The 24,621-nt window shown below is 39.4% G+C and overlaps 1 protein-coding gene across 1 annotated transcript in view; it reads left to right on the forward strand.

Annotated features, from left to right (window-relative positions):
- Positions 1-57: 57 nt before the first annotated feature.
- The window catches only part of AASS (aminoadipate-semialdehyde synthase), a 30,558-nt gene continuing 5,994 nt past the window's right edge, over positions 58-24,621 (forward strand). Inside the window, exons 1-19 of the mRNA XM_008640973.2 lie at positions 58-1,967; positions 3,063-3,239; positions 3,883-3,967; positions 4,704-4,771; positions 4,885-5,031; positions 6,023-6,101; positions 6,199-6,326; positions 6,495-6,643; positions 7,806-7,928; positions 8,079-8,190; positions 8,715-8,774; positions 8,868-8,935; positions 13,308-13,429; positions 15,648-15,777; positions 17,294-17,404; positions 18,683-18,791; positions 19,183-19,323; positions 21,179-21,346; positions 23,536-23,631. Coding sequence (XP_008639195.2) covers positions 1,626-1,967; positions 3,063-3,239; positions 3,883-3,967; positions 4,704-4,771; positions 4,885-5,031; positions 6,023-6,101; positions 6,199-6,326; positions 6,495-6,643; positions 7,806-7,928; positions 8,079-8,190; positions 8,715-8,774; positions 8,868-8,935; positions 13,308-13,429; positions 15,648-15,777; positions 17,294-17,404; positions 18,683-18,791; positions 19,183-19,323; positions 21,179-21,346; positions 23,536-23,631 — 2,415 coding nt within the window. The 5' untranslated portion in view covers positions 58-1,625. The remainder of the gene's footprint in view (positions 1,968-3,062; positions 3,240-3,882; positions 3,968-4,703; positions 4,772-4,884; positions 5,032-6,022; positions 6,102-6,198; positions 6,327-6,494; positions 6,644-7,805; positions 7,929-8,078; positions 8,191-8,714; positions 8,775-8,867; positions 8,936-13,307; positions 13,430-15,647; positions 15,778-17,293; positions 17,405-18,682; positions 18,792-19,182; positions 19,324-21,178; positions 21,347-23,535; positions 23,632-24,621) is intronic.

The raw sequence follows: 24,621 nt of genomic DNA on the forward strand, positions 1-24,621 counted from the left end.
CTCCGCCCCCGCTCACACCGCTTCTCCCCCTGCCCGCCGCCTCTCAGCCTTTCCCTGACGCTCCCCAGGGATTTTTTCCCCTCCCGCGCGTCGCCCCTGCTTGCGGAAGGCCCCTTGCTGTGCTGCTTGGCACTGTCTTAGCCCCGGTGATGCTCGGGGTGCGGTCACCCGCTCCCAGCACGGGCCAGCAGGGACCGGCGCGGTGCGGCCCCGCGGTCACTCGACGTGTTGGGGAGGCCGGGAAGGGTTCCCAGCTCTGCAGGCTTGCAATGCTAAAGCTAGTTTCACTTTTACAAGGGGATATGGATATCTCTGTGGCTGAGCCTCAGCATACACAGCGAGGCATACAGACCAACTTCTAGCCTGCCAGAGGTCACCCGACTGTTTGCTCCTTGCCCGGACTCCCACGATCCCAGTGCAGGGCAGTGCACTTCTGCTGGAAGGCGTCACTTCTCTCCTTGTGCAAGTCTTCTGTGAGAGGGAAATTAGCTTCACTGCAGGCTTGGGTATGAGGTGCAGTGTTTTAGTATGAACTGCTCTCATGGTTATATTTTAGCGTGCAGAGATAGTGAGATAGTGTGACAAGGCTTCTTTTCTGAGTGGCATCATCATGCTCTTTGAGAACCCTCTTAGCATGCTGAAGAGAAGTGTCACAAAATACCTCCAACTTCAGTACAGTAACCTCTGCTGGTGGAAAAATGTAGCAATGGTAGGGAGACCACACTTCGAGCTATTGTAGATGACTGTGTGCTTCTGTTCGTGCTTTCCTTCATGTGCTAGTCCCTCTGTTTCAGCAAGCCTGGAGTTAAACAGGACCTCTGGAGTCTTTAGGTGTATAGAGATACTACAAGTTTGAGGCATGAGGACAAACAGGATTTTCCAAGTGATTCAGATACAGAGATTCATGTATTATCAATTAAAATTGTGTTGGAAACAAAGTTCACATCTCTGAAGCTTATCTCTGAGATTCACATCTTTTAATTGCATAAGTATCTGAAGGCCTTAGGCTCCTGGGTACTTGATGCTGGACCTGACAGCGTCCCCGCAGAAGTAAACAGTAGGCTTCACTGGGAGTGAAGAGGATGAGATAGAAAATAAAGGGGTTTTCCTCTGCAGGTCCTAGGAATCTGTCCAAGTGAAGCTTTTCCACTTTGCAGAAAATTTGTATTAGGGAGAAACCTGTTGTTCCTGGCCACACATATGCTGACTGCTAGGCGGTAGTTAAGGTCTTGGCCTTATCTTCCATTTTTTGCCTGTGTAAGAATTAGCTGTGTAAAAATACTTAGTGTTGGGCTTTCTCTTTTAATCAACTGCTTGCCATATAGCCTGTATTCTGCTTTTTTTCTGTGTGTTTGTTACTTCTGACTGCTCTTGATGCAAGTTGTGATGGTCTTTGCATGTTTATGGTGGCAAATGAATATAATTGGTAATTTTAAGTTTCCAGAATTCTTTTAAAGCCTTGTAGTTAAAAATTTGCTGAATAGGACACATTAAAAGCCTTCCTTTTCAGTAATCAAAACAACTAGTAAAATTGAAAATTTGTAAGGACACCTCATCAGATCAAGATGCAACAAAGTTAATGGAAATTGAATTAATGTCTCACAAAAGTAAGGTGTAACTAGAGTATGAAGTATCCGGATTGTGTTTTACAGCAGATGCCAAAGGAGACCAGAACTTTTGCACAAACATTGTCTGAATTGTACATGTACCTGTATTATTTTATTACTTTGTCTTTGCTGCCATCAGGCTTTACCATGCTCCGAGCCTTTAGTCACACGAATGGTAGGTGTGTGTTCCACCATGCTAAGTGTTGGCATCATCGTAAGTCTGTGCTGGCAATCAGGAGGGAAGATGTCAATGCATGGGAAAGAAGAGCACCTCTAGCACCAAAGCATGTTAAGGAGTTGACAAAGATGGGATACAAGGTCTTGGTGCAGCCGTCAAACCGGAGAGCCATCCATGAAAGGGTAAGGTCCCATTTTGAGAGACAAAAGCAAAACCATAGTTCAGTTGTTAACCACAGTACATAGGAGAAATAATATTCAAAGGCTATTTATGAGAAAACATAATAAAAAAAACCTCCCAGAAACATTAAATTTTGTTGCTAAATAAGGAGTCATTTGCTAGTGGAAAGGAAAAAGAATAGTTTGTTTAGCCTTTTAACGTAATGTTGGCACCATGGTGGGTTTTTGGAGTTGTTTTTATTTCTTGTCCTGTCATTACTCTCCCTAGAAGTTCTAGGTTCTCTTGAAGTGGAAACTTGGGAATTCCTTTAACATTGTTGTTTTTGTCTTCTGTTTGTATGAAGGCAAGAGCTCTAAAAACCCTCTGTATTTCTTAAAAGAACAGGAAAGACAAATCTGGTGAATTCCACTCTTGCTTCAATCCCTTTCCTCATGTGAAATGAAGAGAGATTTTTTTTCTTTAATTCTGTGAGTTTCAGGACAGAGAGCTTTTACTGTTCTTGTAGCAGCATTAATGCTGTGCTGTAAGATAACTGATAAAACAGAAATTGAAACAAAAATGGGGAATTAGTGATTACTTGCACATACCACCTTTTAATTAAGGCACAGTGCTTTTTTCATCAGAGCACAGATCATCCTATGTAAACATATTTCCTTAGAAATCATTCTTCAGCTTGGATTTAGGCTTATACAATTTTATAAAATCACATGTCATCAGTCTTCATATTTTTGGATTTTTCATATTTCTCTAAATGTATTTCCAAGTATTTGAACACCTTACAAAGGACTGTTCATTATTGCAATACTACAGGGTACTTTAAATTTAGTAAAATATCCTTTTTGTAGTCTGTAAATTTAAGATGAAGTATTTTACTAACACATAATTATAATTTGGCCTCGTATAATAGGATAATAGCATGGTAATTCAATTTAATACTTGATACCTCTTTATCGAAGAATTTTGTGAATGTATCACATGCAGTAACTTGTTTCTGCTTGGAAGAATTATGTAATTTTCCTCTGTTCTAGTTGCTAATATGCTGAGATCTGAATGTGAAAAAACACAGAGAAATTTTCTTTGATTTTTCTATTTCATAGGAGTACATCAAAGCAGGTGCCATTATTCAAGAAGATATTTCTGAGGCTTCTCTGATAATAGGTGTGAAGAGACCTCCGGAGGACAAATTAATCCCCAAAAAGAACTATGCCTTCTTCTCTCACACTATTAAAGCCCAAGAGGCAAACATGCCCCTTTTGGATGAGATTTTAAGACAGGTAAATTGTGTCATTTTGAAGGCCATTGTCAGTTAACATTGGGTGGAAACTGAATGCTTAAGTGTGATCAAAAGCTTGCTGCCTAGCATAGTTACTTCCAGCAAACGTACTTGTGGATGGCTGATGAGGACAGTTTCCAGTACCCTTTCCTGAAACTGAGTATTTCTTGCTCAGAGGATCTTGTGTTTGCAGTGTTATTCTCTTCATGTGTGTAAGGCAGACGAATTGTGAGCATGGTGTGCTCAAGAAAGGCTCTTTCTCTCTGAGCATGAGGAGTTCTTGGAAAGTTACTAAGCTGGAGTGCATATTGGTCATTTCAGAGGAAGGCAGCCAGTTCACTCAGAAATGAGCAACTTTTGGCAGAGGACGTGAATGGGCCTGCAGCTGCTGGAGTGGCACGCTGGGGAGCTCTGTGCAAAGAGGGCATGGGCAGTGCAGAGAGTCTTCAAAACAAGAATTCAGTGCAACTGTTATGTTTTTATACTTAACTCCTGTTATGATATATTTGCCTATCTTATCTTATCCATCAGACTCTATCATGAAGAATGACAAAGGTGCGTGAAAAGGTAGGTCCTGGGAGAACAACGTGCCACAAACTGCATCCACTGAAAATGTTAATACTCAGTTTGCTGTGTATTTTCAGGAAATTCGACTGTTTGACTATGAAAAAATGGTTGATCATAAAGGAATGCGAGTTGTGGCCTTTGGAAAGTGGGCTGGTGTAGCAGGTATAGTGTATAAAGTAAAGGCAGGCTTCCAACAAGTGACTTCCTGTAATACTTCTGGTTGTCTGTGCTTCCTGAAAGTTGAGGCTTGCGATGTGTTTTTAACTGCATTTTTAATTATTGCTTTTAACAGCCTTTTTCCATTCCAGTTTGTGCCTCCTACTTTTATGAGATGGCATGTCAAACAGTCATGTGGATTCCTGACAAATCTAATATTTTTTGTTGTCGTCTTGAAGTCCTGTTTGTCCATTGAACTAATCTGGAGCAGACTAAAGATCAAGAGATCAACTGATTAGGCTTTTGATAAAAAAAAAGGGCTGCTGTCCATCCCGAGAGCTTGAACAACATCTGTTTGTCACTGTTATGCATTAAATCTCTTTTTTGTGAGGCGTGGCTCTCATTTCTTTCTACTGAGCTTCAATGCTGTTTCTTCAGGAGACTCTTCTATTTCCTTCTTTGGAATCTGGTGATGTGGATACACCTCATAAAAGGATATCTGAATGTTAAATACTGCTTAAATGCATAATGGGCCAAGAGCAAGTTTAAGGTCATGGACTGCTATTAAGTTTCTCCTTCTCTGGTTTTATGTAGATTTTCTTTAGAAGTAAAGTATTGATATAAAAACATGGGAAAAAATATCCGGGATGATTTGAGGCTTCAGTCTGTCTCTGCAGTTTCTAACTGTGCATATTTGTAGTTAAGACTGATGGTCCGATTTTTTTTTTTTTTTTAACAACAGGAATGATCAATATTCTGCATGGGTTGGGTTTACGATTTTTAGCCCTGGGTCATCACACTCCTTTCATGGTAAGAGTATGTGTGTATGTATTTTTCTTTAGCTAAATAACCTTTTGGCATCTGCTAATTATCTGTATTTGAATATGGAAAATATCTTGATGGTTCTGTGCCTTTGATTTCAGCACATTGGGATGGCACATAACTACAGGAATAGCAGTCAGGCTGTGCAGGCAGTACGGGATGCCGGGTATGAAATTTCACTGGGACTGATGCCAAAGTCAGTGGGGCCCTTAACATTTGTGTTTACAGGCACTGGTAATGTTTCTAAGGTAAGAATTGTCTTCAAGATGAAATGTTATATTATTGTTAATAGAAATTCTTGGCATTTGATCTGTATCAGGTTAAATGGGTTGATGGTTTCATTTTGTTTGCCTGGACTTCACATTTTCCTTTGCCAGTAACTATTTTTAAGTACCATAAACTAAAATGTTTAATATGAGATCATGCCTGCCAAGGCTGACATGGTAACTTCTTATCATGAAACATGGATTAAATCTTACTGTTCCTGTCTCCTTTCCAACCTGCATGATTTCTGTCCCATTCTCTCCCCCCTCTTGGCTCTGTGCTCACAAGGTATGTTGAATCATTTCATTAAAGCATGGGGGAAAGAATAATTTTTTCCAACACTTGCTGAGTTTTTATATCTGTATAGAATTGTCTTGGCTTACAAGTAGTGGACTTCAGGGCTATTTTCTGTGACACAGGGAAAAGACTTACCCCTGTTTTAGGCAACAAAGATCAGTTAACAAGGCTCCAGCTATAAAGTGAAATCATTGCCTGCATAAATATGTTCTTTCTAGCCAAAAGGATTGTGTGTCTGAAAAGCTTTTGGTTGTGATCACAGCTCATTGGGGAAGTAATCTTCTAGTTCTTGGCCTTTAGAACAGCCTGGTTGATGAGGAGTGGCTTCAGGGATCTTTCCTAAAGAGAAGCTGCTCAGAGTGGCAGCAAAACTCTCTATTGTGGCTGAGTTGAGGCCTTCCAGCTCAGCCATTAGAAATAAGAACCAGGCATCGGATTGTGGTTTAGGCATTCTGCAGTAGTGGGGAATGATGTAAATTCCTTGCACATAATGCTCAGGCAGCTTAGTTTTGGGTAAGCAGGAGTATGTGTGAAATAGTGTGTACATCTCTGAAGATGTTCTCTGGCAGGGCTGTCAGATTGTTTGTGGCATTTTTATATTTGTTTTCAAACACCAAATGAGCAGTGTTACATTCCATTTATGGTCTACTTATTCTAAATCCTACTTCATGGTTTTAGGGTGCTCAAGAAATGTTCAGTGCTCTCCCATGTGAGTTTGTGGAACCACATGAGTTAAAGGAAGTTTCCAGATCTGGAGGTATGCAGTGGCAATAGTGATTGAAAACATTGGAACCCTTTTTGTTGAAGTATAAGAGCTAATTTTTTTTTTTTTTTTTTTTTTTTTTTAACTTCAGACCTCAGGAAAGTCTATGGAACAGTGTTAAGTCGTCACCATCATCTTGTAAGGAAACGTGATGGACTGTATGATCCAGCGGACTATGATAAAAATCCAGAAAATTACATCTCTCGCTTTCACATTGATGTGAGCATTTCTTCTGTTCTTTTATGAAAGGTTTTCCACAGAGTGTTTGTAGTCACTACACTTTTGCATATTCACTGAGAGGGCATTAACTTAAAATGCTAGACCAGGTGCTTTCAGCTTCTTAAAGTTCTAGGTGAGAACATCAGGCATCTGTTACTTTCTTTGCAGGTTGCACCCTACACAACTTGTTTAATTAATGGCATATACTGGGAACAGAATACTCCTCGCTTACTGAGTCGGCAGGACACTCAGAAGCTGCTGGTGCCAGTTAAATCTGCTGCTGCTGCAACAGACGGCTGTCCTGAACTACCACACAAGTAAGATAAGACACCTCACTTCACTTGTAACAATTTTGCAGCACCATGATTAACGTGTAATGTTAGGCAGTTTCACCACAGTATCTAGTAAATGATTCTGTTTCTTTTACATTGCTCCTTCTTGCATGTTTTACAGTGCCCCGTTGATTTTGCTCTTGTTGTTTTGTGCTTTGCAGTCTTGTTTTCACAGTTTGTAGTTTTTGAAAACATCTCAGTACAAATGACTGATAGGAATCAGCTGTCTTTCTGCAGAGGTAGTTCTGCCACTGATCTTCATACAGAATCCAATACAAACAAAAGTGTGATATCTGGGAATGTACCTACAGCACCAGTATTGGTAGAAGTTTCTATGCCTGAGCAGAGTTTATGGGAAACTTCTTCCTACCCTGCCATTTGGCTTGTACAAATTCAGTAACTGTTCCTTAGCACCTCTTATTTCCGCAGCAAGTAGTGGAAATGCTTCACAACCCTAAATAGTTTTAAGGATAGAATGTGGGGTGCAAATCAAGGGTTAGTCTCCTCTCAGTGTGGGTGGGAGCCACCCTTTCTCTAATAGCCCTGTCAGAGATTTGAGGACGACATGAAAATGTATCCTGGTGAGGAATCAGGTCTCTTCTCTGCTGGCTCTTGACATCTTTCTTTCTCTCACATGACAAATAAAGAATTGAAGAGTTAACCTTCAGTGGAGCCAGAGGTTGTGCATTAGGCTAATGAATGCTCCACCTGTGCCTGCTGTCTCTGAACTGGTAGGAGGCAGCTACTTCTTCAGGCTTCCCTTTATGATGGGGAAGTTAGTTTCATGCAGGACTCCCCAGGCACAGCTTGAGGGAATTGGTAGATGGAAAATGAACGGGAGGTGTTAGCAGCACATGGGATGGAGAAAAAAGATCATGGGTGAATGGATTCTGTCAGTCTTTCTCTCCATGAAGCTGGATGCTGTTGATATGAATGCAAACCTAGCACCAGATTTCCACTGTATTTCTGGATACCATTGTTTGTGTTTTGTTGACTTCTAAATGGGTTGAGATGAAGGAGGCTACAAGTCGGATAGATCTTCTCACATTTCTTTTATTTCCTGTTCACTTTTGTCCTTTTATACCTGTGTTTCTTAGTAATTTGTATAATGCTCTGTTCCACAGTCTTTTTATTTTAATTGCTTTAGACTTCTGGCCATATGTGACATTTCGGCAGATACTGGAGGATCTATAGAATTTATGACTGAGTGTACAACAATTGACAACCCATTTTGTATGTATGATGCTGACCAGCATATTACTCATGACAGGTGGGAGAGCCCTTACTTTTTATTGTTTTCCATTGTAACTTTTAGAGTGAAATGTTATATTGAAAAAATCATGCACTTAAAACACTTCTGAAAGGTGCTACCTTTCAGGTATTAAGAAGTAGTTGAGAAAAGCTATTTTCTCTCTTTCAGTGTTGAAGGCTCAGGGATTCTGATGTGTTCCATTGACAATCTGCCAGCTCAGCTTCCTATAGAAGCAACAGAGTATTTTGGGGATATGCTTTTCCCTTATATTGAAGAGATGGTAAGGTCTTATGTATCTGACAAGAAGGTAAAAGGCTCAGAATTTGGTGTGCTTGTTTATTGCTTTTCTGGTCTCCTGTATACATTCAAAAGGAATCTGCTGTAGAACATAACTGACTTTGTACTTCAAAACAAGAAAAAAGCTTTTGAAGTCTTGAGGCAATCCTCTGAAAAGGCAACATGTGAATGAGACATGAGTGACCTGGATGTCTTAGAGATTTGTCAAGGACACTTTCTGTAGGCAGGAAACAGGCTCTGGCAGGTAGTTCATTGCTTCTGGACCCTGCAGTACATGTATACGTCTGATTTTCTTGGGCACTCAACAATCCCTCACAGTCAGACTCCTGTTTGAATGCCTGTATTTTCCTAAAAGTCAAGAGATGCTGGTTGCGGCCAGAAGTATTTCAAATGTACAAGTTACTGGCATTGTTGCATGCATTTAAATGTTACTTAAAATCTTAACATTTTACTTTGAAAAATATTTGGTAATAAAATGACCTGATTTGAAGTAACTCGTCTCTACAGCTGCTATCAGAAGGCTCAGAACCTCTTGAAAAACAGAATTACTCACCTGTTGTTCGAGATGTAAGTTTTGCAGTTTGGCACTCTTCTTGTCTTCCCCTGCTTTGAAACATAGAGATACATAAAGCCCTCAAAATTTGTTTCATATGTTTCCAGGCTGTGATTGCATCCAATGGCGCACTGACACCTAAGTATCAATATATCCAGAAACTGAGAGAGAGCAGGTAATATAGGTTCTTAAAGTTTATTTGGTTCAGGATTTAAAAAGTCACCCTGTCTGCATTCTGTCTCCCCTTTTGCATTCATTTATTGTTGTGTCTTGCTGGAATGCATCTATATTGCACTGTGTCTAAGTGTCTTCTAGCTTGATGATCTCCTTATTTCTTTATTGCACATTGCCTAAATCATTAACATGTTAGTAACTTATATTGAAGCTGAGAAAGTGGTCATTTTTCTCTTTCTTGCATTATGAAAACTGTTTTACCAGAGGCAGAAAACAGCCACATGCTCGTATTACTCTGTTACTCCTTGCCCTTTTGAAATGGATGTAATATACAGTCATTTGAAAGGAATGGCTGAAAGCAAAGGCTCTTGAATATACCTTGAATCTAGTTACTTCTTGTATGGCTCAAGTACTGTGCTGGGTAGCACTGTTCTGTGACTGGATGTATTGGGGAGACTCTGAGACTCTCAGATTTTTGTTATATTCATGTACCTACAGCTTCAGCTACCACTTCATCCACACCCTGTCACAGCAGTTACGTGCCAGTGGTAGACTTGAGTGAATTAAGCTAACAAAAGTATAAATAACTTGGAAATCCTTTCCCTTCCCCTTGCCCCTTACTATTAACAAGCATCTATAGTTTACATATGAAAAATGCTAATTTCACAATAAGTGGGTTCAGGTTCATGGTCAGTGACAGCTGCACTGTATATCATATAAAAACTTAAATTGGTCTGACCATAAGCACTGCATGGACTATGCACTAAAAACATAGTGTGTTAACTTCAGCATCTCAAACCCCTCCAATTTCCTTTGGGAACTTTGGGACTTCTGGTTATGAACTTGTGCATGATGAACTATGGGTGCATTTTCCGCACTAAGTAATGTTCTATTTGCTTCTCAGAAGCTCCAGCTCGTAGTGATTTTTGTTCTGTGCTCTTTGATAGACCCCCTCAAGAGGCCATTTCAATAACAAATTTTTTTTTTCCTCACACAGTGTGATGATCTGATTTTTTTTTTAGCTTCCTCCATAATCACTTGCATGGTCTTGTGTGAGCCACCATGAGAATCTGGAGACTTCATTCCCAAGGGTGTTTTTGTGGGTAGATTTTTGATACTTCTGCAGATCTGTGTGTTGCGTGTGATATTCATTTGTCCATTGGTGGTGTTCACTTAGCTGTCAGAAAAGCAGAACCTGCTATTAATACCCTCCTTTATTTTGCCACCTTCAGAGGTGATGCAAATGAAAGCAGGGTTTTACTGCTTAGGGTGTGATGGTTTAGCTCTCGTTGAGAGCCTGTAGGAGTAATGTGGCTTGTTTTCACTCTAACAAAGTACTGTGCGGTGTCCAGTTTAGTTTCGGAGGGTTCTACTTAGACTAATTGCCAATAGTCCTTCAAGTCTGTGAGTACTTCAGACATAGTTCAGCTCATACAGTCTGGCTGTTCTGTCTTGGGTGCCATTAGATTTACCAAACAAACTCATCTACATCTTTGCACCCTTACTGGCTTCTTGGCTACTACTGCTTTCTCACCCACAGCTGCAAAGGCACATCACATTAACAATGTTATTGTTATTTGTACATAGATTAACATAACTGAATTATTTAAACTCATTTATAGAGAATAGGCATAATCTGGAGCTGTGTAGATTCTGTTCCCATACTTGATGGGTCATTTGGCACCTCATGTTTTTGCTTGTCCTAGAGTAAACATGCTGTGTTTGATTCAAGCGTGACTTCATTCTAGACACTAGAAAAGTTTTTAATAAATACTACAAGTTGGATTGCAAAATCCAGCTTGCTTTCATATAGGAATCTTCCCTTCATCAACACTCCCTACCTCTTCTGCTCCCTAAAGCATGGAGAGGAATTCTTCTCTTCCCCTGCCCATAAAGGTACAGCTGTGGAAGGTGTTCTATTAGAATTGATAGGAGGAGGAGGAAAGTCCTTGGGGTTGCCATATGAAAGTATATGATGGGCTTAGAAGGCTTTCTGTGACTGTATTAAATAATGATTTAATTTTTTTAAAAAATCAGATCTGTAAAGTTTTTATGAAAGTAAAAATTTCCAGTAATCTATAGTAATAATTTTGATTGGAGAGTTGATACATTGATACATACAATACAGATTTAATGATCTGAAAAGAATGACTTTTAAAAAAGTCTCTCAAATAGGAGGGAAGGAGGATGGAACATCTGAAATTTTTGGGATTTAATTCAAACTTGACAGTACTGATACAGTAGGCTGGAATGTGCTTCAGACAGGTGATACAGATGTATTTGGTATTGATTTAACTCTCTTCATTCAGAGTAGTCTTTCAGTGCTATTGTTCGAGGCCTTGTGCCCCTAAATGTACTCAGATACTTCCTGCCATGCTTTAGGTTGGACAACAGCGGTCTTGTCTTGCTGTTAGGGATTGCCCTGGGAAGCTTCAACATTGTCTATCATTGTTATGGCAATTTTTGAAATGAAAAAACACAACATTGACTTTTGGATGCCATGAGAAGCCTCGAAAACATTTGAACCAAATATTATTTAGCAGACATATGGTTGGTCCTCTTCTAAGGTCAGCAGGTTTCAGCAGAGTGGACATCGTCTTATCAGCTAGAGGTCAGGATTCTTTCTGAGGCATAATCTGCAATGCTGGTATAAACTCTTAGTGGACAAAGGGGAAACGAGGATCTTGCTTATATGTTTATGAAGATTCCCATGAGACTGTATCTTTGAAAGTCCTATCTATTTATTGAAATTTATTTTCAGGGTATGGGATAAATAAAGCCAAACCTCATTCTCCATTAATTAAATTAAATGATAGGGCAGTGAACAGCTTTCTTCAAAAATAAGAAGTACTCTAAGAATTCTTTTTATTTGCTGTCCTGGGGTGACTTTATGATGTGTATCCCATGTCGCTGCTCTATGCCCAGAAATTAACTTTGTGCCTTTCTATGCCTCTAAACTGAGCCTGAGAGGGAGAAGGAAAAACTGAGCAAAACTTTTTCAAAGCAGTTTGCAGCTTGTTCAAGGTCACACAGAGATAGCAGTTTTTCCCAGCTGTAGCAGGGGAGCGAGGAAGCACCCGGCTTGCTGCTTTCCAGTCAGCTTTTGGCCAGTTGTTTCAGTTTCCTTTTCTCTGGAGAGAGACTGAGAGTTGGACTTTGCTTTTCCTTCCCTGGAATTTCGGATTTTCTCCCTTTTCTACTGGACTGCTTCAACCTCAGAGCACATCAGGAGGACTTTCCATTGGGCACAGAGGGCCTGGCCCTGGGCCAAGCCCCAGCTCCGAGGAGACCAAAGGGAGGACTCTGACACTTTTTCCCAGGTTTTTTCTCCACAGCGAGAGATTTTATTATTTAGCATTATTTTCCTTTTCCCATGTGTTTGTTAAATAAATAGTTTTTATCTCTTTCACTTTCCTTCGAGGAAAATTTATTTTTTCCCAAACCTGGTGGGGGAGGGGTGGTTGTGCCTTCTCTCAGAGGATATATTTCTAAATTTGCCCAACCAGAACATTTGCTAAATAGTTTTTATCTATGTGGTCATCATATGTTAGAGTTTCACAATTCTGACTTTACAACTTAATGCAAATTTAAGCTAAAAGGAAAAATAACTATAAACAACCAAAATGTGCATTCCTACTATAATTTATGCATTTCTGAGGGCATATTTCAACAACTGTTAAGTGCATTATTCTGGTTGGCAGAAAGAAATGCAGGATCTGATATGAATGCATTTTGTATTGAAAGTCAACAGAAGATCTACTTAAATTTATTTATGAGAGTAGTAGTAGTTAGGTTGAAACACTCTGTGATGGTTTTGAAATCTGAGTCCTTGTCTGCAATGTTGATTTCTTAGTTGGGCATTAAATTTATTTGACTTTTATTGACTATCACATTCCTGTGATGGACTAGTATGAACCTAGTATAACTTACACAAAATATGCTTTCACCAGCATGATTTTGTGTACTTTAGCAGTTACCTGTGATGGAAAGGGAGCAAGGCAGAGCCTGGAATCCCTTTCTGACAGCCTGACATGACATTGGTAGTCCTCAAGTGGTCAGGTTACAGTAATTTGGCCATTGGGAAAAATACAACTGAGGAAAGTTTTGATGAACAGCTAGAAGCAATTGGAGAAGCAGTGGGAGTGTCGATGGACTTGGTTGTGTTTATGTTAGATGAAACAAGCTGGAAATTAAGCAGCAGAAGAATGGAAGCAGTGCTAGACAGTCCTGGATCAGATAGCTAGGAACTTGACTCTTGGTCTGAATAGAGCTCTTGGTTTGTAGACTTACTAAAATAATACTTCTTCTGTTAACCTTGGCTGCTTACAGTTTCCTTCTGTGTCATTTTAAATTTTGCCTGTAACACCTTCTAGGGAACAGGCTCAGTCACTGAAGATGGGTGATGAGAAGAGGGTTTTGTTGCTTGGATCTGGCTATGTTTCTGGGCCTGTGCTTGAATATCTCACTAGAGATTCCAACATTGACATCACAGTTGGTATGTAAGAATTTGTTTATTGTAATTTCAATATTATGTCTGTGGCAGAACCTTTCTCATAAATATTAAATGGATGTGGTTTTGAGAACAGATAAAGAAAATCTTTGTTATTATCCACAGCAGAAAAGGATTTTGTAGCTTTGTGAGCATTTTGAATTTATATAATTGATTTGAAAAGGACATAGCCATGTTAAAAAAATAGGGAAATAAGAAGTATTTTTCCTTCTAACCTGCTTTGGGCTGGGGATTGGTTTTGTAGATAGTCAGTCACTTTCTTGGTATTTTGCTCTGTTTTCAGCCTCACACAACAAAAAGATGAAAATGTTTTTATAGACATCTGTATGAGTGAAGTAACAGCTGTTCTTATAACCAGTGTCATGGTAATAAAACTTCAGACCCTGATTCTTCCATAAGCACTAAATTCTTACTTGTTTATTCCTCTCTTTTGGTTTTATCTGTAGCATATTTCAGGTTGGGCATCTCAGTAATCCTTTTCTGTACCCTTAATGATGACTTTACCCTGATTCTGTGACTTCAGATTTAAAACTCAGGCTGTATTGCCTTATTGCCTGAAAGATACATTGCGGGAGGTGGTTTCCCTTAAAACTTACAGTTTTATTGCTGTTGATTGTTGTTGTTATTGCTTCGATTTTTTTTTTTTTCCTTCATGCTACTTTCATACTTGGCTGCTTTTGCTACCCTTCATGGTGATAACCATAGTATTTTTAACCCCTGGAAAAAAGATTTACTATGAAGAAGAGGGGAAATCTAGGAAAGCTGCACCCTTGTTGTGAGCACTGCCTGGAGTAGTGAAGAGAGAAGGATTACAACAATATGCAGTGCCCATCCCCTCATTACTACAGAGGTTGCCTCCACTCCCTGCAGTGCAGTGGCAGGAAGGGAAACCAGGTGAACTGGAAGATCTGTGTTGCCGTGCACTGAGCAAACATTGCCTCTTATCTGGGTAGCTTAAAAACATGCAGTTTCTACAGCACACACACACAAATACCACAGAAGGAAAGAGACATGAAGATATTACTTGTTTGATATTTGACAGCAGGCAAGTAGGTGCAGAAAACACAAAGTGTGTGTGAAAACACAAAACACTGTGCCATGCTTGGTTTCCTACTTTTAGGCTACATCACTTTAAATCCAAACGATGAAAATTTAAATTGGGAAACCTTAATGCAATCAACTTTTTTTAGTTTGAATTTGTAGATGATTTTGCCTAGCCCCTTTCCCTCAGTACACTTTGATTAGTAGGGTATAATCACCCTCTGGTAATGTTTATTTCCCACTGACTGTGGAAAGGGCATAAGGAAATAAGGCCCTAACTTAGAGGCACAGATGCTTTTAATTCTCCATAAGCTTGTGCCCCACCTGCTGCCTTCTTCGACCATTCCTTTTTCCTGGCTGTGTTCTCTGGTTTGTGCTGGCAGCATGGTGAGCTGGGAAAGGAAATTAGTCAGATGTAGCAAATACTGGTTGTATTACTGTGGTTCTCTTTTTCAGTTCTGCTTTCCTTATAATGGTAAGTGCAGATGGCTTTTAATTCCCCAGAAGTCTGTGCCCCACCTGCTGTCTTCTTTGGCCACTCCTTTTTTGTTCTCTGTGGCTTGTGCTGGCAGCATGGTGAGCTGGGACAGGAAACCAGTCAGAGGTGGTAAATACTGGTTGTGTTCTCATGGGTCTTTTTCAGTCCTGTTTTCTTTACAATGGTAGTGAAGTGAAGGCAGGCAGAGACTGGGTTTATCCCTTTTAGTTATAATATCATATTTGAGATTGGTAGGACTAAGCCATAGGTAAATATCGAAACTAGTCTGCTTGAATCTGGACCTTTTACACTTGACCTAAGTTAAAGCTTAATGTTTCTATCATTGTCATGTTAAAAATGGTGGTTGCTGTGAATTGGTTTTGCTTTAAACTATTAAGCTGTTCTTGACTGTAAATAGGAATTCTGTTAAAGTGTACTGAGTTTTGAAATATTTCTTTTTAAACCAGATTTATCTATAAATGCATAGCTGTGTGAAATGAGGGATCAAGTAAGTTTTTTTGAACACGTTTGTTTACTAAATGCCTGATTTTTTCTCAACTGTTAGTGAAGGAAAACATGCGTGCAACTGTTTCTCTTTGGGAAATATAGCACAATTATACATGGGTGTGCTTTGGACTTAGCTTCATCTTTAGGTAACAGTTTATTGTTTTACTTTTAAAACAGTATCTGTCATGAAGGAGCAACTTGAACAACTGACAAAAAAGTACAGAAATATTACTCCAGTTCATATGGATGTCCTTAAGAATGAGGAAGAGCTGTCCTCTTTGGTGAAGAAACACAACCTTGTGATCAGGTCAGAATTCTGTGTAAAACATGATAGGCTTGACACTGAACTGTGCCATAAATCAAATCCCTCCTGATGGGAGAGAATTTTCTAAAAGTCCTTGCAAGGAGTTTCAAAGATAAACCAAGACTTTTCCTGGAGTTTCAGTGTTGCTGGATAGTTGTTTATTAAGTCTTATCAGAGGAACAGAGCCACTAGCATGACCCAGGTACAGCACAGAGCACAGAAAGCAGGAGAGAAGTCTCTAATTATCAAGATTTACACAGCCTTTTAAAGATAATTTAACCAATGGTTACTAAAAATGTACATTATTTTCACTTCCCTACCAATTATACAGTAACATGGCCAGGAACTGCGGAATTCTCTATCCAGTCATTCCAAACTACTTTTACTGCAGAACATGGAGTAGTAGAAGAAGGAGAAGAAGGTTTAGAGAACAACAACAATCCTCCATTTTGATACCTTTTACTCTTATCTATTTACTACAAAGAGAAGCCCAAAACCTCTAATTTTTTCACCCTGTGACAATCTTACACAGTAGTCTATCACCTAATTCACGCCACTGTATTTTATAGTTCCTGTCTGATCGTTGGTAATTTTTTCCAAGGTTTGAAGCTAAAACAGTGTTGTTCAGGGGGGTAAGAACCCTTAAAAACAGGCAGAGAAATATTCTCGGGACTGGGTTCCTACAAGGCTCAACCCTAAATCATGCTGCTTCTTTCTCCTAGTTGATTACATGGTAACTTTTTTTCTAATGGCCAAGAAGTGGGGTCATATTTGTACATGTAAGTAGTTGTAACTGGCTACTGCCTTCTCATGTAGTGGGGCATCAGAACTTTAAAAGGGATTTTGATTTCTTCAGAAGTCTTTACCAGTTGAATGGACTCCCTTGTTAGTGTGAAGGGTCAGTTGCATCCACAAACATATGTGTCCTTGGGGTCAAATTTGCATGTTCACAAGAGGAGGCAAAATTCTGACATCTTGGTATTTTCTCCTGAATATCCCATTAAGAAAGAACTCATTCCAGATACTGATACAGGGAAGGAACTTCATAGTCTTTGCCATTTTGTTTCTTTTGCCACGGCTATTATGAATGTTGTTTCCGTTCCAGGTAGAGCATGCTTTTCACAAAGTACTTCACCAAGATCTTTGTAATGCAAGCTTTCTCAAGGATGGTTTTGCAGTTTTGCATCTTCTAAACCTCTAGCATTCTTGTTTAGATGTCTTTGGAAAGAGGTCAGTGGTTTGTGGTTTACAGGGAAGTGTGACAAAAGATGCTGTCTCAAGAATGACTCCCCTATTGTTCAGTGCCCTTTTCTGAGTGCATACAACAATGCTGTCCCGATAGGGTAGTGTTTCACTTTCATAGGTATGAAACTGCTCAGGGCAAGGCAGGTATGACTGTGGTTTTGAGCTATTACTTGAGCTCTTTTGTAGGCATTCAACAAACGTTTGAGCATCTTCCCAGTGACAGGATAAGTAACTGGTTGTATTTTGATGTTGCGTGATTCTCCTTCATTTGTAGTTTGCTGCCTTATTCAGCACATCCTTTTGTTGCTAAGAAATGTATTGACAACAAAGTGAACTTGGTAACAGCCAGCTACTTAACACCAGCCATGAAAGAACTTCAGGAGAGGTAGGTGTGAAAGTAGCATCTCCCTGGTGTTGCTTCCTTCTTTAGTGCATTATCTGAATATTTTTCAGTCTGTTACACCTGCAACACTTATTGTGAATTACTGCTGTCTGCATTCCTTCTGCTTCCCTTTCTGTGACGGAGGACCAAGTAACTTTCCCAAAGCTGCATGTGGCAGAGTGGAGGAATGAGTGCATTCCTGGTGAGACTAATGCTCTAAATAATGGAATGTATTTTTCTGCCTGCATCCAACTACTTGATGTAAATGTGCCTTTTCCTTTTCCCTCACACCTGTTAAGATGTTTGATCTGGGCTGATTTCAAGCTGATTTCAAGTTGGGCTGTCCTACTCTACCAGCAAGCTTGTTTGTCATCCCGTGCCTTTCCCTAATAAAAACTTATTCTTGGCTTGTTGGATCTACAGTAATCTCCTCCTTCATGCTCTTTCTTTTGGATATGCCCACTGTATTATTTTCAGATAACAACTCTAACTACTCTAATGTTTCTGTTGTTGTACTTATTATATGCTTGGAAGTTGTTTTGAGCATGGAGCTTCATCTAGGTGCTCCTCTCAGTCACAGTACTGGAAAATCTGAAGTGCATTCAAGTGAAGTGAGAATTGTACATGCTGTGTCTTTACAAAATATAAAACAGAAAAAGCTAGACAGGTAGAGAAACAGTGTTGCAGAAAGTGAGGGATATTTGGGGGCCTCTCCTACCATTCTTACTGAGGTAATTTTTCTCAGGAAAAAAGAAATTTTGAAAGGGCACTTCTCATTTGTCAAAAGACAAACTGATTTTGAAAATAAAATAAATTTGTGTTGATAAGTGAACTTCTCTGGTACTGTAGGCAACTATTAGGAAAAAAAACCCTCCAAATACTTGTAATTGGGGAAGTAGACCTTTTAATCTCTCTTCCTTGTAGGAGCTCTTTAGGGCAGTTATGACTAGCTCTGTGCTGCCCTCTGCATTACTACCTTCGTGCTTTATAATGCTGTCCAGGAGATTGTGGGATATGGAGTATCTGGTAGAAATTTTGTTTTCCACCAGCATCTAGGTGTTGCAGAGAAATAAGAGAAACAAAGGTTAAAAGGCTATTAGTCCGTTGTCACTGTCCAGGTTTTAACATCTGCTTCTGTTTCTTTTTTCCCACAAGCTGCGGGCAGAGCTCAGAATTTACTGTGTTGGGGAAGGTTCACTGGGCCTTTGTTGGACAGATTTACAGAATAAAAGGCCAGTAATAGTGGATATTCTGATGGCTCTGTATTTCTGTTATTTTTAGTGTAGAAGCTGCTGGTATTACAGTGGTCAGTGAAATGGGTTTGGATCCTGGTCTTGACCATATGTTGGCAATGGAATGTATTGACAAGGCGAAGGAAGTTGGTGCTACGGTAAGGTTAGCTGGTAGTGTGTAGTTCTGTCAAGATTATATTAGTAAAGTTGTTCTTTTAACACCATGCAGGTACTGAGCACATCACTGATGTATAACAGACTCTGGACATCTTACTTTTTCTGATGCACTGAGTTTCATAGCTACTGATTCACTTGGTGAGACCAACTAAGATGGCCTTGCCCCAGTGTATCTTTTGGTTTCCTTTCCTTTACAGGCAGTGCCTGTAGTTTTCCCCTCCCCCCTGTAGTTTCTTCTGATCTGGCCCCCATTATCTGGGGGATAATGTCAACAGAAATTTTCAGAACTGATGGGGATTCTGCAGGGTAGATCTGTATGCATCCTGATCTGTCTTCTCTTCACTGTTTCTTTCCTGTGGATAAATCTAACAGGTTATATCGTACACTTCTTTCTGCGGTGGCCTACCAGCTCCAGAGCACTCTGACAATCCTCTGAGATACAAGTTCAGCTGGAGTCCACAAGGAGTGTTGCTGAATACAGTTCAGCCTGCTACGTATTTAAAAGATGGAGAGGTGAAGTAATGCGAACATTTTCATTTAAAACCGGACAAAAAGGTGGTATTTGGCTAAGGAAGGAGTTGGGACTTGTAAGATGCTGTGTTTACTTTCAAGCCAGTGGCAGTCAGTTGCCTAAGCCAGCTGCATAAATCACTTAGTCCTATGTTTGGAGCATGATGATCCCTGGTCGCTGCCACCTTAATTCTTACTTACTGTGTGGAAACTGATTGTCAGGAAGGAATTTGTTCTAATGGCTAAAGCACTGGATTGGAGTTGATTTTTCTGGGTTCAGTTTCCATTCCTTGGGTGTTGCTTTTGCCACTTGATTGCCCTGTCTTTGGCCCTGTGAAACAAAGGTGAGAGTGCTTTTCTATCTAGTTGTGTTCATAACCCAAATAGCTTCATTTTGTACTTGCACAGTGCATAGCAGAACCCTTGATTCCTTTTTCTTTTGGTGAAGTGTGTAATACCAGTAACCCACTGAGTGGGTTTTATGAAATGCTTTTTGGTGTATTTTATACAAGCTCTGTTTTGCTGTTTGTGCACGAGTCATTAGGCTTAACCTCACAAATGTCACTGCTTCTGTTTTATGGAAACTTTATAATTGATTTGTGCAAGGCTATTGCAAGCCACCATCACGTTTCTTCTTTCCTATCTATTTCCACTCTAACTTGCTCAGAGTAGTTACTGCAATTATCAAGGAGACTGCCTTGTATAACCACTGTAAAGTTTAGGTAATTACCTAAAACTCTTTGATCTCCAAAACTTAGAAATCTTTTGAAATGTAATCTTCCAAAATATTTTGTCATGACATTTTGGTGCTCTACTGTTCTTATGGAAGTAAGAAAGGAGAAATTCAGGAATTTTACTTAAAAAGCAGCAAAGTTTCAGATGAAAAGTGTTCTTGGAAAATGTTAAAATATTTCTTACTTAATTCTGAGCTGGATCAGCCATTGCTACGAAAAACTAGAGCATGCATATGAATGATTTATTATGAGAGGACTAGGTGAGCTGGTCAGTAAATTCTGCAATTTTTCCTCCTTGCCACTAAATATTTATGTCTTTGACCATTGTGTAGGATTCTTTCATACAATGTCTTGCCTTTCGGCATTTCTGCAGGCTTCACTGCTTTAGTATTTCTTCTATAAGTAAACCTCTTCCCCTTGCTTAGAAATCAGAAAATGAGTTTGTATTGATGCTGCATAGCAGATCTGGGCTTTAGCTGCTTGAAGGAAGCAGGGTTCAAGGCTGTGGCTGGGAGTGATAATAGAACTAGTCACCCATTTTTTTGTTTTCCTTCGGTGGTGAATTCTCTCTGTGCTTTGTAGCCTCAAGTAAAGATACACATGGGCAGTAATGTTATATCTGTGTAATATAACTTGATTTATTTTAATTTTTAAAAGAATGAACAAACACCCATTGTTCTGTTTTTGTTTTCCTTCTCTCCCATATATAAAAACCCAAGCAAAACCTAAACAAGGTAATAAATAATTTGACAAAAATGCAGGGAGCTCATGGGCAGAATCTCGCTTCACACTGGTGGAGTTTGGGGCATGCTCCAAAATGACATTAATGTAAATGAAATGGGAACCTGCCACTTTAATATAAGTGCAACAGGAATTAACAGTGTGTGTGAGAAGAACATGGCTTTAGACCTTTGATTAATAATGGCTGACACAATGCATGCTCTTCCTGCACACATATGATTAAATGGCTTGGGCAACTGCTTTATTTAGATTGGGTCTTTATTTGCACTTGCAAGACCAAACATGTTTTTCCTGGTTTTGAGCATACTTTATCTTTTCTGTTCTGAAATAAGTTGAATAAGACTGCACCAAAATAATATTTGCTGTTCTTTCACAAACTTTAGATTATCAATATTCCACCTGGAGGAGCGTTACTGGATTCTGTTACTCCAATGGACTTTTTCCCAGGGTTAAACCTTGAAGGTTTTCCTAACAGAGACAGCACAAAATATGCTGAGCCATATGGTATTCAGACAGCTCGCACTTTACTGAGGGGCACCTTAAGATACAAAGTAAGTTCTTGGCTTTATCATTAGTAATTATTGTTTTCCTCAAGAGATGAATGTTGTAAAATTCAAGAAAACTGTGTATTTAAATCTCAGCCTTTTATGGCTCTGCACTTGCTATTTATGAGCTCCCCGTTATCCCAGCTGAGAGATAACAGAAAGCACTTATCTAATTATTTTTAAATGTAGCTTTACTTGCTGTATTTAACAGGTTTTTGTTGCAAAATGGAAAAAGACTTTTATTTGTTTTTAGACAGTTGGCCAGTTGTCTTGCATAGTTTCTTCATTGTTTCTTGCATTGTTTCTTCTTTTTATTCTGGCTCTGTACCTGGTGTCAGATCAATAGAGGATTTTTAAAAATGAAATAATTCCATTTTCTTATATTCCCGTGAAAAACATAATGTAAAAATTTTACAGAAAATTATTATTTTCCATCAATCTGTTTCTCATTAAGTAACTAGAAATCTTTAATTTGAGAAGCTTTATAATTTTGGTCAGCTAAGTAAAATGTTAAGAGATAAATGTGTTTTCCTTCTAACTGATCAACTCTTTTCCTTTCGTTAGGTGTACAAAGCAGAATCAAAACAAAACGTTTTTTTCTTTCAAATTTTCTTTTCTTTTATTTTTTCAGTCAATATGCATTAAGGAGTAATAAACCTAAAACCATATTGAAGGCTTGAAAAAGCTTTTATGGATGTTGTATTATGTCTGTTAAGTTTATGTCAGGGTTTAAGTTATTGTTATTTATCCATAACTTGAGGAAGTGTATGTCCTTTTTGTCTTAATTCCTCTGTTGCAATACAACAGAATTTTTTGTCTATTTCTGGGAGGGAGGGAGGCTTGCTTAGATGAAAGCATGGAAGAAGATGGAGGGCCAGATGGGGGGAAAAGGGCTATAAGCTGTAATAGCTCTCTTTTTGTCAGTCTAGATACAATCTCTTTTTCAGAATGTAGAAACATGTGGGAGGCGTCTATCTCATCATGAAATCTTAATATGACAATATCTATTCTTCCATTTGATGCCTGGTAAAACTTTCTTGTTTTGTATGTGTTAACACAAGGAACTGCAAAAGGTCAGGGTGACAAGCCAAGGGGTTGTCAGTGTGCTGCAAGAATGCTGTTTCTGTGGTTAGTGCTGTTTTCTTAACCCCCAAAGCAGGGCCAGCACTTTTGGGCTGGGGTGATGTTGGTAGGGTTGTTGGGCAGGGTTTGCCATGCCAGCACAGAGTGCTGGGCAGGGTTTGCCATGCCAGCACAGAGTGCTGAGCAGGGCAGAAGTTAGTGTTGGCCCTTTGCACATGCTGCTGTGCTGCAGACCAGAAAGCAATTCTGTTCACTGAGGAGGCAGTCATCTCCTGAAAGTGCCTTTTTGGAGATTAAGTTTAGATAGCTAATGGAGTCAGTTTAAAAAGAGGTATCACCCAGAAGAATCTCACTGCAAGGCCATCTGAGCTGATAACCTAGTGCTTGTGGAAGTGACTCCTAATTTAATTAGTCTTCTTTCAGGGTGCTTTATTTCCTCCATTCTGCTTTTTTAATGTTTCTAGTCACTTTGCATGTAAGTGCTCTCAGGTGTCCAGCAGCTGTGTGGGAATGTTAATGGGATACAAACCAAAGTAAGCAGAAATCAGTTGAGACTTCTTTTGTTGTGCAAGCTTTGCAGTTACTTTTAAATACCATTTTACCGCTGTTTGTCTGTCTGATATTCCTGAAGATGAGAATCAAACACCCAGGGTTCTTATCTTTAAAATCAGCAAATGTGATGTCCACGCAATCCCAATGGTGTGAAACTGGGTGAGCAGAGTTCTGCTTTGTGCTGTCTGTATTCAGTGGTTCGTTTATGGGCCCGCTGGCTGATACAGCCCTGTCTGTAGTGATGGGCTGGGGTGTCAACTACTGCTGGCCAGCTGAGCCCTTTGATCTCAGGAACCAATGGTACTTGCCATGGAAGTATTGATAAGAGAATAAGCCATTAAAAATCTTAAAAAAGATTGAAAAGTAGTGAAGGGGTGGAGAGGGGCTGGGGAAGACACCACTCTGTGGCACCTCACTGGCATCAGGTTATTGTGGCTGACTTCCCAAGAGAGTAAGACTTAAAACTGCCATGGTTGTGTCTATCACTACATTCAAACCAAGGAAAAATACCTCAGTTTCAAGTGATTATTGTATTTAATGGTGTTATTCTTTTATTTCAGGGATACTCCAGAACTATGGGAGGCTTTGTAAAACTAGGGTTAATTAACCCAGATCCTTATCCTTTACTAAGGTCAACTACACCACCTCTAACCTGGGTGAGTTACTCTGATTACTCTGCCTTCTTTCCTCTGTTTTATTGATGGTTTTCTTATTGCTAGACTTGGCTGTACTTAGCAATGGGAATCTTGTTTTGCATCCTGATCTTTGATTTTTTTCCCCTGGAAATTAGGCAAGTTTTCTTCAGCAGGGTTGTAATAAGGTGCTGGAACAGGTTCCCTGATAGATTCTGGAGTGTTTGTCACTGGACGCTTTCAGGACTCAGACAAAGCCATGGCCATATTTTTATGAATTGTCTTACATTTTTTGTTAGTCACAGTCAACTCAGTGCTCTGAGTTTGCAGTGTCCATATTGCTGCTGTCTCATGATCTTCAGTGTAAAAGTTTTTTTTTAGGGCATCAAGAAGTAAGAGATTGTGCATATTAAAATCTTTTTTCTATTAAAATTCTGTACAAGCATTTTTTTGATCTTCTATTATGTTGCTTTTCTGTCTTGATTTTGTGTGCCTCACTTTATCTCAGCCAAGGCATGACTGATGTTACATTTGACAATCCACATTTTGGTTGTCTCTGTGGACAACAGGGAATTTCATATTTCAGTATGGGGTGAACAGAGCTGCAGTGACAAATGACTTATTACTTGTCAGGTCTGTTTCTCTGTCTTCTGAGAAAATTTTCTTCCCTTTTGCAAACACAAAAGGGAAGAATGAGAGAATAACTGTTTATTACTCAGATGAGCAAAATTCAGATCTGTCTTCATATTTGTGCTTTTTTTAAGCATTTGTCTGGAGAAAACCAGCAGGCTTGTGCTGTGTGATGGTCTGAGAACAACACAGTATTTTTCTGATGATGTCATTATTTCCAGTTAAGAGTGTCTTGAGTACTCTCAGAGCCAAGAAGCTAGAAGGTGAAGAGGGCACAGTCTTGCTTGTCTCTGACTAACATACAGTATTGGGAAGATGAGCAAACTCCAGGAGTTTTTGGGTGGCCATATGGGAATTACTTTTTTTTTTTTTTTTTTTTTTTTT

The sequence above is a fragment of the Corvus brachyrhynchos genome, unplaced genomic scaffold (genome assembly GCF_000691975.1).
Source record: "Corvus brachyrhynchos isolate BGI_N302 unplaced genomic scaffold, ASM69197v1 scaffold29, whole genome shotgun sequence".
Taxonomy (NCBI): domain Eukaryota; kingdom Metazoa; phylum Chordata; class Aves; order Passeriformes; family Corvidae; genus Corvus; species Corvus brachyrhynchos.